Here is a 12,021-nt window from a genome sequence, read left to right as displayed (position 1 = left end):
CAAATCTCCACACCCGGTGCCGCCCACCCCGCTCCGTTCCGTTCAGGCCCCGCTTTGTCCCCGCGCGGCCCCGCCTCGCTCGGTTCCCCCCCCCACCCCAATCACCGCAACCCCTCACCCCAACGCCGCAACAGTAACCGCGGCCCGGCCCCGCGCACCTTGCACAGCCCCGCCAACGGTTACCGAAGGGAAGCGGCCTACGGGCGGGCAGGGGCCGGCGCCGCGGGCCTGGCGCGCTCCGTCTGCCTCCGTCGAACAAAAGAGCCCGGCCAGCCCCAGTGCCCGCCGCGCCGCGCCGCGCATGCGCCGCGACCCGCACCCACCGCGGTGCACTATGGGAGATGCAGTCCGCCGCCGTTAGATGGGGGAGTTGCCGCGGGGCATCGTGGGAGGTGTAGGCCCTCGCTGACGCCGGCGCGAACTACAGCACCCAACATGCACCGCGCCGGCAGGAAGAGGAAGTGCAGCTCGCGGTATAAGGCTGCCGCGCCGCCGTGCGGTTTAAAGGGGCCGCGTCCTGCGTGAGGAGGTGAGAGGGTCCTGAAAGAGGGAGGGGCGGATCTGGCCGTAATTGGGACGCTGAGCTCTGTATGGGGAGCCCGGCGCGGCAGGGGGGAGGTTGTATGGCTTGTTTTTGGGGCTGAGGCCTTGAGAGGGAGAGGCCTCCGAGTTTGTGCCGGTGCCCCGCAGCCTCGGATCGCGACCCCCGGGGTGCAGTGGGGGTAACAGCGGCTCCCCCTGAGAGCCCTTAATTCGGATCTTAAGCAAAAGCCCCGAAAGAGGATTTGGCATGATTGCTTAAAGCTGCCCCCCAAAGCTGCCTTCTCCCTTTGGTTTATCGAGTGAAGACCAATTAACTCTGAATCGAGCTTAAATGAGATTATTTGATGCTCGGTGTGAAAGTGTGGCCGTGAGACACGTGTGCGTTCCCTCATGGGAGCGAGCAGCAGCGGCCTTGTGCTGTGCCAGGCCTGGGGCTGTGCTCGGTCCTGCTCTGCCCACGGGCAGCACTGGGCCCTCTGGGGCTGCAGGAACCCCTCCCAAGGCAGCCCTGTCGCCCCCCAGCTTTTCCCATCCATGGAGCAGCGGCCCCCAGCTGTCCTTTGTGGTCTCCAATCTCCTATAGCTGAGCAACCCAGCCCCTCTTTTCTGCTATTCCGTGAGGGCTGTTTTTTCTCTCTTCTCCTCTCCCTGTTTTTGCCCTGGAAGCAGTGGGATCACAGCTGCCTGGAGAGCTGAGCGCCCATTGCTGAGCCCGGCAGGGTGACTGGTAGCACGTTTTCTGCCCTCAGTGCCCAGGGGGAGGATTGCATGCACTGAAATGCAGTGGGATTTTTTTGGCAGGTTCCCCTCACTCTCCCCCTTACAGCTCAAACTGGAAACAGCAGCAGCAGCAGCAGCAGCCTGACCCAGCCATAGTGAGACCTGTCACTGTGAGATACCCCAGATCTGCCTGCACTGGGCCTGGAGCTCCTGCTCTGTGCCCTCAGCTCTTCTCTGCTGTCCATTCACACCTTCTGTGCTCTCTGCATTGGATCAGACAAGTGAAATCTTGCAAACCAGTGGAGCCAGATTTTTGAAGCGTGGATCGTGGCTCACCCCTCCCCTTGTCCTGGCTAAAATTAGCTCAGCCTTCAGAAGAGCTTTGCTTCACAACCCAGCGGATAAATAAAGGCTGAGCTCGCAATGCTACCCAGCACTTGGCAGCTCCCGTGGCCTAAAAGGCAAAGCTCCAGGAACTGGGAACAGGTGAAGGGTTGCTGTGCCTCTCTGCTCCGCGTCCCTCAGGAGCCAGGGCTGTGTCCTCAGCCTCAGGTTCATCCCAGGGGCTCCAAATGCCTTGCACAACAAACAGGAGAGGTGAAACCAGGACACATTTGGTCTGCTAGCTCCCCCTGATGAGCTCTCCTGCTCTGTGTGGTCCAGACCAGGAAGGGACGCTTGGATGGGTTGGTTTGTGCCGTTATGGAGTGTGGGGACTGTCTGTCCTCTCTCTTGCTCGCGGCGCTGGCATCGTGCCTGTGCTATCATTGCAAAACAGGGATTACTGCAGGAGAATGCAGTGGGGCAGCAAATCAGCTGGGGGCCCAGCAGTGCCCGAGGGATGTGGTGGAGGAGGCAGCAGCTCGTGGCAAAACTCAGCAGGAGAGATGAGGGCACCGTGGGGTGCTGGGGAGGGTGGGAGCGGGGAGGGCAGTGAGGGCGAGCGGTTGCAATGCAGACACGACGTCCAACCAGAGGGGGAAATCGTGGTCTGGAGTTTGCTGCTTATTCAGTTGAATTGTGAAAGAGCTGAGAGGAGCGGCGTTGTCTGTGTCTGCTGCTAATGGGAGACGTGCTGGGGCAGCAGCAGGAGCTGGGCTGATCTCAGGGAGAGGAGCAGGCTCATCTGGCAGCGGGAGGATGCTGGCTGGGAGGTGGCTGCTTTGCTTGTGCTGGGCAGGCAGCAGGGGGAGGCTGGTGAGAGGAGGAAGCTGTGATCAAAGCGGGGTTCTTTCCTTACCACCTGAACAGGCAGCACTGGTGTTTCAGTGCAGAACTGCCATGCAGTGTGGGGAGGGGCTGGGCTCTTCCATCCTTTTCTCCTATGGAGCTACAAGGAGAAGAGGTGCTGCATGTCCCAGTTCTGGCTATGGAGCAGCCTCCAGCATCCCCCAGCAGCAGCATGATGGGCTGTGTGGCCCATGTGGGGCCTGTGGGAGGTTAATGCTGCTTTGCTCTCTGCCCTGGGGGCTGCTGGAGTTGGATGCATCCTCTTTATTTCACGGTGGCTTACTGGATTGGATCAGCTGTGCTAAGACTGGGGGCTGGAGAGGAGCTGCTGGGTGAGACAGAAATGTGAACTTCTTGGGGGTGTGAGGAGAACGTGGGGAATCCTGAATGTCTGAGTGCTCCATCTCTTCCTACTGTGTCCTTTGTCCTCTGTGCAGATGTTTCCTTCTGGACTCTGGCTCTAGGATGTTGGAGAGCCGAGAGGAGGTAAGATGCCTCCTGATGTGGTTTTATCTGCTCCTGGCTGGGGTTTGGCAATGCTGGAGCCCTGGGTGCTGCATGGAGGGGAGAGAGGTGCTGAACGCTGGGCAGAGCTGGGGGGTGGGTGGGGGTGAGACTGGGAGGTTCTGCCCTGTGCTCAGGCAGTGTTTGTGCCCAGGAGCTGACCACAGTGCGCGTCCAGGACCCTCGGGTGCAGAACGAAGGCTCCTGGAACTCCTATGTGGATTATAAAATCTTCCTCCATGTAAGTTGTGGCTGCTGGGAAACAGCAGAGCTCACCTGCCTCGTTGCCCCTCAGCTGGGAGGATCACGTCTGTGGTTTGTTTGTTTGTTTTGTGCAGACCAACAGCAAGGCCTTTACAGCCAAGACCTCATGTGTGCGACGCCGGTACCGTGAATTCGTGTGGCTGAGGCGGCAGCTCCAGAAGAATGCTGGCTTGGTGTAAGCGTGCCCTGAGCTCCCTGCTTTCCCCCCACCTGCAGCCAGACACCACACTTTCATTGCTCTGGGTATCTTAAGTGCTCTCGGAGCAGATGGGGATAAAAAAGGCAGAGGGGTGGCTTTCTCCAGACGTAGATGTGGGACGCTGGCACTCGTGAGGTCTGGCTCTGCACAAAGCAGGGGGCCAGCTGCTGCTACCGTGGTGCCCCACATCTTCTTGCTCCAGTGCTGGGCAATCTGACCCTGAGCTGCTGCCTTTGCTCTCTTCCTGCAGGCCTGTCCCAGAGCTGCCTGGGAAATCCACCTTCTTTGTGGGGAGCACAGATGAATTCATTGAGAAGAGGAGGCAGGGGCTGCAGCAGTTCCTGGAAAAGTGAGTGAAGCTTTTGCACACACCTCTGGGAGGGCGTGAGAGGGAGGATGCAGCGCTTGGAAGATGCTGTTTGTGAGGTGGCAGTGGATCTGCTGGGGGGGTCACCCTGGCAATGTGAGCTGCCTGGACAGGGCCGAGTGCTCTGTGCTCCTGCAGACTTGCCTCACCCCCTTCTCTTTTCGCACAGGGTTGTGCAGAATGTTGTCCTCCTCTCCGACAGCAGGCTGCACCTCTTCCTGCAGAGCCAGCTCTCCGTGCCTGAGATAGAGGCATGCGTGCAAGGCCAAGGCTCACAGACAGTGACAGAAGCCATCCTGCACTATGCCATGTCCAACTGTGGCTGGGTGCAGGAGGAGGAGAGCCGCCCTACGCTGCTGCCGGGAGGAGGTGTGCATGGCAGGTAATGCAGGCAGGGAAAGGCTGACCCAGGGGCACCACAGTGGGGCAGAGCCCAGCTCTCTTGCTGTGCTCAGAGGTGCTTTGTGCTGGCTTGAGCAGACCTGGTACCAGCAGCACCCTGAGCCAGGTGGTGCCCTGCTGCCCACACCTCCCCTTGCCTGTGCTTGCAGCTGTAGGAATGCTGCTTAGAAATGGCTGGTGTCTGTGCAGTGGAGTTTCACTTTTAGGAAACAATTTCTACTATGAAATGAGATGAGCTGCCAGCCTTTCCAGGGACTCCTGAGTGGCTTTTTGAGTTGCCTGTCACATCTTTGTTGCAGTCATTTAAAGGAGTAAAGCTGAGCATGTGTTCCATAGCCCTGCACACAAGTGGGCAGGATTCCAGGGACCAGATGAGCAGAGATGGATGTCACAGGCTGTTGCCTGTGGAACCAGGTCTCCTTGCACTCCTTCAGGCTGCCTGGGAAGGGTGACCTGTTCTGGCCATAGCCAAGGCTTAGCAGAGGAGAGCTTGAGTCTCCCAGAAAAACTTAAGCTGAGATTTACAGAGATCTTTGGATGCATTCCTTTCTTAATCTCTGTGCGGTGAGGAACCTTTGAGCCTTTCAGAACACAGGTTTTATGTGCATCTTCTCCCAGCCCTTGCAGTGTGCAAGGCACGTCTTCACGCCCACCAGAGCAGCCCTGTGTGTGTGGGAATTAGCCAGGCATCAGGTAAGGAGGGCTGCCACCTTGCTGCCAGTCGAGGGTTTTCTGTACCTGGGGAGACAGCTGCTATGGTAGGAGAGGAAAGCATCCTGCGTTTGTCACCTCTGCATCAAGTCCTGCAGGTCCAGGTTGCCTGGCAGTGAAGCTCCGCATCCCTGCGCTCCTTGAGCCTGCTGTGCAGGAGGCCGTGTCTGGCCTTCTGTACCACTTCTGCAAGTGCTTTTTCAGCTTGGTTTTCAATGAATGGAAAGAAAGATGTTTCTAGACCCCAGCCGGGTTGAAAACAGAGCTCTTTGTGCTTGAAGGATAGGGTTTGGGAGAGCACAGCAGCCCGAGCTAGCAGGGTAGGTATGCAGGTGTTGGGCTGCGTTTTCCTTGCTGCTGCCAGCACCTTCTGCCTCTCACTGATGGTGCTGCCCTCGTGTACAACCACAAGCAGCCGCTGCAGTGCTGCCAGTGCTCTGACTGCTCTCTCTTTTCAGCTGTGCCAGCCTGGGGGCCACACAGGGGCTGAGCTGCCTGGAGACCCTCCCGCACTGGAGCGACTTTGGCATGGATGACGCGCACTCGGACAGCCCTGATGAGCCAGCAGAGCCCTTGGGTGGACAGCAGGAGATGCAGTAAATGGTTTGAGCGACCTCACCTGCCTTCCCCAGGACCTGCAGCCCTCTTTGGAGGAGCTGCTGCTGGCTGAGCCAGTGGGAGGCCGGGCTGGCAGGACTGGGGATGTGCTGGGAACACGGCTTTGTCCTTGGCTCTGTGGTGTCCGGGGCTCGTGTGCTCTCTCCCTGATGACTCTCAACTGTCCTTGATGTCCCAGGCAGCGTGTTTGTGTAGCTCTTCTCTTTGGAGAAGAGATCTAGTGGTTAGTGAAACCTGTGTTTCTTATTCCCGTGGCCCTTTGCTCTCCAATTGGAGTGGTAGCAGGGCTTGGTTAGGTCACAGTGCACAGTGTTATTGGTACATTCCTGGCCCTGGGCAGGGTGGGATGTGCTGGCTGTGATGTGTGCAGCCTCAGACTGGCAGTGGGGAGCTGGCTGCTGCCCAGCAGATCCCTTTGGGTCAGCCCTCTGCGTGGAGGCTGCATTTCCCCAGTGGCAGCAGCTCTGTGCAGCTCCTGGTGGTCTCAGCTGCACGGAACCCACAGCAGGCTGCAGATGCTCTGCCCACACCTGGGTCCTGCTGGCAGCATTTGCCCCACGAGCTGCACGCAGCTGGGACAAATAGAGACGAAACCCACCCAGGAATGAGGGAACAGTTTATCTCCCCTGCCTGTTTGTGCAGCCACCCCTTCCAGATGGGATTCTGCAGCAGAACAAACCTTTTCCACACGTTGATAGCACAGTGGGGGAACGTGGGAGCAACAGGGGAGGAGAACGGGGGACTCACAGCCAGGAGGGAGGGAGCTCAGAGCGACGCAGCATGCAGCTGCCTTGCAGTGGGTGTCTGGCAACGCTTGGGCCCTGGTTACTTTTGCTGCTGCTCCCCTGTGCTCTCCTGCACCTTTTCCTATACCCTGAGCACTGGTAGAGGCAGAGCTGACGTGCTCTGACTTGAAATAAAAACAAAGTAGAAGAGGCTTGCTGCTTGCTGGTGATGTCTGTCCTTGCTGTGTGGGTGGAGGGAGCCAAGCAGGGCCGAGGCCAAGCTAATTGGAGATAGATGGCTGGAGGGAACAGAGCTGCTGCTGGCACCTCTCCCTATAGGGCTGCTCCTGCTGGTGCAGCTCACTGGGAGGGAGAGGTGAGAGGGTCCACAAAGCAGAAAGCAGGAGGGAGGGTCGTGCTGTCAGATCTGCGGGGCTTGGGGTGGTTGTCCTCACACAGAGGTTTGGGTTTGCAGAGGAGGGAGGGTTGGAAACCCATCGTCATGTCGCAGCCGAAATGTCAGGAGAAGTTCATGGTGAAGGCTGGCAGCTGCTGGTGCCATTGGCTGCCCCCCTTCATACATATTCATGTCTGCTGATGAGCGTGCAGCTCCAAATGGCTCAGCTGCGAGGCCAGCTGTGGCCATAGACAGCACAGCATCCTGCAGGCATCGCTCCTTCGGCCAGGGCTGCAAAACCTGAGCACGGCACTCAGCCTGGAGCTGCAGCCCTGCTCCGGGCATCCCTCTCTCCATGCCCTGCCAGGAGCTGGCCAGCCCTGGGGCTTCCCTTTGTAAGTGATGGAGATCCAGCAGCCCTGCAAGCAGAGCTCGGTTCTCCTGCAGGGTGCCCATCCTTCCCCCTGGGGGGTGCAGCTGCTGCCCCGGTGTTGGCTGCTTGTCAGAGCCAGACGGAAATTATTTTTAGTGGTGTTGATCGACTCTGCAAAGCTGTTGGGAAAACAGTGACTCATTCGGAGGCAGAACTGTGGAGGGGGGGGGGGGGGGAATAGCCGCCCCGGTGCTGCATGCAGAGCAGAACAGCGCTGCTCCCGCAATGCTGTGGCCGTAGGAATGGCTGGGAATGGGGTCCAAGATGTGCAGGGATGGTTTCGTGCAGGGCCTGAAGGTGATGGACGGGGGTGCCGGGTCTCTCTGCCACGCATGGAACCGATGTAGGGGGAGCGCAGCCGGCTGTGGCCTGGGGTTTGCTCCGGGCTTTGAAGCAGCTGCGGTGGGCACACGGAGCGGCTCAGGGCAACCCCAACCGCCCCCCCTCCCCTCCCCGCAGCCCCGCACGTCTCTCCGCTCCCTGCCGCTGCCAGGAGCAAAGCTCGCCGCCTGGACGCGATCCAGGCTCTCCAGACAGCGCATCCTCGCCTTCCACGCCCGCCCCGGGGAAAGCTGTGTCAAATCTGTGCAAACAAACCACGGCGTTGTGCGGGCCCCCCCCCCCCCCATTCTCACTGCACGCACCCACCGCTCCGTGTCCCCGGGGTACCAGGAAGGGGGTTGATGGAGCAGGGCAGGATCCGACCCCCGTGGTGTAAAGCGGGGTGAGCACCGTGCTGCAGTGCACGGAAGCCCTGGGAAAGGCTCTCTGCCGCTTTGGATCTGGAGGAAGGTAAAGGGCAGCTGCCGGTGCGCCGGGGTAGGGGTTGGGGGGGGGGGGGGGGTTGTGAACGTACACCTCCATCTCCTCCCTCCGCACACCCCCATCCCGGAGGTCCCTCCGTGCCTAGCTGAGCTCTGGGCATCCCAAATCCATCCCAAAGGCCCGAGGTCCGTACTACTAGCGAGCCCCGCATCAACGTTACCCCGCTTCTCAGCCCCGCATCCCCCCCCTTACCCCCTTTCCAGCCCCCCACCGCCGGTGTCTCTCCCCCGGCCGGGCGGTGCGCGGGCCCAGAGCGCCACCTGGCGGCTGCACGGCGTAGTGCAGCTTGGAGCGGATAAAGCGGGGAGGGGGTGTGGGGGGGGGGGGAGTTTATTGCGGACCCCCGGCCCATGGGGGGGCTGATGATGCCCGAGTACCGAGGGGTGTGCAGAGTCCGGAGCAGCGGGTGGTGGCACGCAAAGCTCTTCTTGTAACGGGTTCTGAAGGCTGGGGAGGGTCCTTGTGGCATCGCAGCATGGGCAAGGGAGGGGTGAGCGCCTGGATTTGGGGAGGGGGGAGAGAAACGGTGAGTGTGGGGAAGGGGACGCAGGGTAGGGCTGTGAGTCACAGAGAGGACACGAAGGTCTCCGTGCCCAGAGGGCGGTCAGGCGGCTGCTGACCCCCTGCTGTCCCAGCCCCACTGCTGGGCTCCATTTCCCCGTCTGCCAAATGCCTCCCTATCTATGGGCTTTGGGAGAATAGCCCAGTGCTGCTGTCAGTGCAGGTTGCAGCTGTCACATACAGCTCTCAGGGTCTGACAGAGGCAGCTGCGGTGGTTTTGGCACAGCTTTCTGCCATAGAACTGAACGGAGCTGAAATCCAGGCAGGGACGCTGCACAGAGCCCCCATCACTTGGGTGAACATCTGAAGGTCACCACGTCCCCACAGCCCTGTCATTCCCAGCCCCACACATGCATCCTCATCCACAGCTGTTCTGGGCACGGTGGCATTTTCTCTGACCCATGCCTGTTTCCCAGCCCCACCACCTTCCTTCCATGTAAAACAGAAACCAGAAGATGGAGCCAAACTGTCCTGGGAGAGAAAGGAACAGCGCTGCCTCCCCATCACACAAACCCCGGGCTGCCACCTCTCACCTGGGCACCTCCATCCTCACCGCTCCTCCAGCTCGTAAGCAGCTGCCAGGTAATCCTTGGGGACGATCCCGACGGTGCTGTTGAGCTCCCCAACCCACCAGCCATACATGTTGTACTCCTGGGGAGGCACAGCAGAATTAGGGTTAATGCCAGGGGCAGCGGGTGCAGCTCTGCTCCCTTCCTTTGGCAGCTGGGTTTCACACAGACCCGTTTCTCTCCCCTCTGAGTCCCACCGGGAGGCACTTTGCTGCCCTTCCTCACCCCATCCTTCATCCCCCACCCTTCGCTTCCCATGGGATGTGGGTCAGCTCAAGAACAGGGGGGGCTGCATCCCATACTCTGGCGCAGCCCTTTCCCTCAGCCCCTTCCCATGCTTTGCAGGCAAAGCAGGAAAAAAAAAATCCCATTGCAAAACCAGAAGAAAAGAAAGCAGCTCTGTTTGGAACCTCTATGGGCACAGCAGGAGCCCCGGGCAAAGCAGCCCCAGGCAGGAGCTGCACCCCACGTGCAAAGGGGACCCCCCAGCACCCAACCCCCCAACCCCAGCTCTGCCATAGCCCGAACACTATGAGGTATTTTAAAATGATTTCTGCTTTGATGAATTGCTGGCTAGCCCACGATTGCTCATCATCAAAGGGAGGAAAATGCAAATGAGAGCCAGCCGAGAACTCGCGGCACCAAGCGTTTATTTCACTGCACAGTGCCAAAAAGAATTAAAACAACATTAAACTCCCAGCAATAATGTTTAAGTCCTCGTTTCCAAGTGCCAAATTGCACCACTCTGGATCATACAGATGTTCGTTAATTATGCTAATTTTTATTAAACTATTAAAACGAGGAGTGCACTGGCACAGCAAGGCAGAGCCCAGCGCAGGGTGAACTCTGCTCTCGTCTGGAGGTGCTCATTTACATCTCGCTAACGTGCTGATGCTTGAGACAGGGCTGCAGTGCTCGGGTTTTGGAGGGGGGGGGTGAGGAAGAGGGAGTTTGAGGGTTGGTTTTACCTAATTACACGCTAATGGGGCCTCTGTGCTCAATACCTGCATGGACTGGGTTGGATGGGGGGGGTGGGGAGGAAGTAATTTAGCTGAGACTTTACAGAAGGGGCTGCAAACTCACGAATCTGCAGCTCAGTGCTGTGGGCAGGCGGAGTTTGGTGCTCTGTCCCAGTTGCCTATGGGCACCCAGCAGGGCCGTGGCACCCAGCAGCACTGGAAGCCAATCCTACCCCCTAGGGCCCCTCTCTGCTCCTGTCATGCAGCTCTTCTCCATCTCAGCGCTGCTGGAACTGTCAGATTCACTCCCAGGATGAAGAACCCCCCCCTTCCCCCCCTCCCAGGCACTTTCTGCATTTCGTTCCCCGGTGCCAATGGAAGCCAAAAGCAGACACTCGTTCTGATAATCACCAGCAATCGGGGGCTCTTATGGCAGCCCATAAAAGGATTGATGCTGCTGAGCTCCATCCGCAAGGGAAAAAGAAGAGGACAGAGGGGAAAAGAAACAAGACAACCACCACAAAATAGAAACAAACCCAAAACCCAAACCAAGCCAAACCCCAACCACAAACCACTGCCACCAAACCCATGAACAAAGCCAGCTGGGGACACCTCCATGCTCTTTGGGAAGCTCCAAGTGCCCCATCCCACTCTTCTCTTCTTGCTGAGGCTCTGTGGGCTCTCCGTGGGGTTGAAATGTACCCCCGAGCAGCACTCCCAAGCCCTCCTTGCCTTTGCACTCCTTTGCCAGCTCTCATAAACAACCCCTCTGGGCTCCAGGAACGCCATTCATCACCTCGCTTCGCACAGAAGATCAATGACGCTTTGATGGATGCAGAAGGAAAAGCCAATCAGTCAGAGACTTATCGGTTTATGATTGCTCAGCCCCATTATTAGTGCTTGTGTGTCATACATTATTGTTAGGAAAATGGAGGAATCTAATTCATCGATGAGGTACGAGGGGTCGGCTGACACCGGGGAGTTTTATACCAGGTCAGCTGTATGTCTAAAAGCAGCTCAGGGCTGTGGCAAGCTCTGAAATCCAGCCTCTACCCATCCACAAGGGCCTGCCTGTTCCCAGGGAACTTGCAGCATGGGATGCAGCTGGGAGCTCCTTTCCACCCCCACACAGAGCAGCTTTCTCTATGGAGGAGCAGCTCAGGTGCTGCTCACCACAACCTGGCACTGCCCCCTTCACACACTGCTCCTTTAAACCACAAATGATTCCCCCTTGCTCCCAGTGACTCAGCTCTCAGATGTTGCAGGAGTGGAGGTAATGGGGCAATGCTCTTTCCCCTCGTCCCATGTGCTGTGGATGCGGTGCCCGGCCCCACTGGTGTTCCCATCGTGTCCATCCCATTGGGGTCTGTATATCCATCCTACTGAATTCCCCATGTCAATCCCATTGGGGTGTCTCTATATCCATCCCACTGGAGTCCCCATGCCCATCCCATCAGGGTCTGCATATCCATCCTCTTGGGGTCCCCATCTCCATCCCTTCGGGGTCCCCATCTTCATCCCATTGGGGTCTGTGTATCTATCCTATTGGAATCCCCATGTCCATCGCACTGGGGTCTGTGTATCCATCCCACTGGGGTCCCCATCTTCATCCCATTGGGGTCTGCATATCCATCCTATTGGGGACCCCATGTCATCCCATTGGGGTCCCCATGCCCATCCCATCAGGGTCTGCATATCCATCCCATTGGGGACCCCATGTCATCCCACTGGGGTCCCCATCTCCATCCCATTGGGGTCTATGTATCCATCCTATTGGAATCCCCATGTCCATTGCACTGGGGTCTGTGTATCCACATCCTATTGGGGTCCCTATGTCCATCCCATTGGGGTCTGCATATCCATCCCATTGGGGACCCCATGTCATCCCATTGGGGTCTGCATCTCCATCCCACCAGGGTCTGCATATCCATCCCATTGGGGTCTGTGTATCCATCCTATTGGGGACCCTATGTCATCCCACTGGGGTCCCCATC

The 12,021-nt window shown here is 58.5% G+C and overlaps 2 protein-coding genes across 5 annotated transcripts in view; one reads left to right on the top strand and one right to left on the bottom strand.

Annotated features, from left to right (window-relative positions):
• CBX1 (chromobox 1) overlaps positions 1 to 266 on the bottom strand; it is a 7,284-nt gene extending 7,018 nt beyond the window's left edge. Inside the window, exon 1 of one of the 2 annotated variants that reach the window (XM_042894713.1) lies at positions 159 to 266. The gene's annotated coding sequence lies outside the window, so the exon portion shown is untranslated. The remainder of the gene's footprint in view (positions 1 to 158) is intronic. The other variant, XM_042894714.1, reaches the window with a different exon arrangement.
• Positions 267 to 448: 182 nt separating this feature from the next.
• SNX11 (sorting nexin 11) lies at positions 449 to 6,491 on the top strand. 3 transcript variants are annotated; one of them, XM_042894717.1, is made up of 7 exons: positions 449 to 529; positions 2,931 to 2,979; positions 3,152 to 3,238; positions 3,336 to 3,436; positions 3,711 to 3,809; positions 3,997 to 4,209; positions 5,399 to 6,491. In XM_042894717.1, exons 2-7 carry the CDS (start codon positions 2,959 to 2,961, stop codon positions 5,538 to 5,540), a joined length of 663 nt encoding a protein of 220 aa, XP_042750651.1. In that variant the 5' UTR covers positions 449 to 529; positions 2,931 to 2,958; the 3' UTR covers positions 5,541 to 6,491. The 3 variants fall into 3 exon arrangements, with proteins under 3 accessions (XP_042750651.1, XP_042750652.1, XP_042750650.1); XM_042894718.1 differs by lacking the exon at positions 449 to 529 and adding an exon at positions 1,007 to 1,749; XM_042894716.1 differs by lacking the exon at positions 449 to 529 and having other exon boundaries at positions 2,203 to 2,979.
• The last annotated feature ends 5,530 nt before the right edge of the window (positions 6,492 to 12,021 follow it).

Source organism: Lagopus leucura, unplaced genomic scaffold, assembly GCF_019238085.1.
Source record: "Lagopus leucura isolate 7727_CA_CO unplaced genomic scaffold, USGS_WTPT01 188-1_obj-0_obj, whole genome shotgun sequence".
Classification (NCBI taxonomy): domain Eukaryota; kingdom Metazoa; phylum Chordata; class Aves; order Galliformes; family Phasianidae; genus Lagopus; species Lagopus leucura.
Note: the sequence above shows the minus strand (reverse complement) of the source record. Positions and strands in the feature narration are given on the sequence as shown.

What these genes read in the sequence shown, in the direction of transcription:
- SNX11 (XM_042894716.1), top strand. Translation starts at nt 2,881, where the DNA reads ATGTCTGAGTGCTCCATCTCTTCCTACTGTGTCCTTTGTCCTCTGTGC. An exon ending in ATTATAAAATCTTCCTCCAT is followed by an intron (nt 3,239 to 3,335) that starts GTAAGTTGTGGC and finishes TGTTTTGTGCAG; the next exon opens with ACCAACAGCAAGGCCTTTAC. An exon ending in CAGAAGAATGCTGGCTTGGT is followed by an intron (nt 3,437 to 3,710) that starts GTAAGCGTGCCC and finishes CTCTTCCTGCAG; the next exon opens with GCCTGTCCCAGAGCTGCCTG.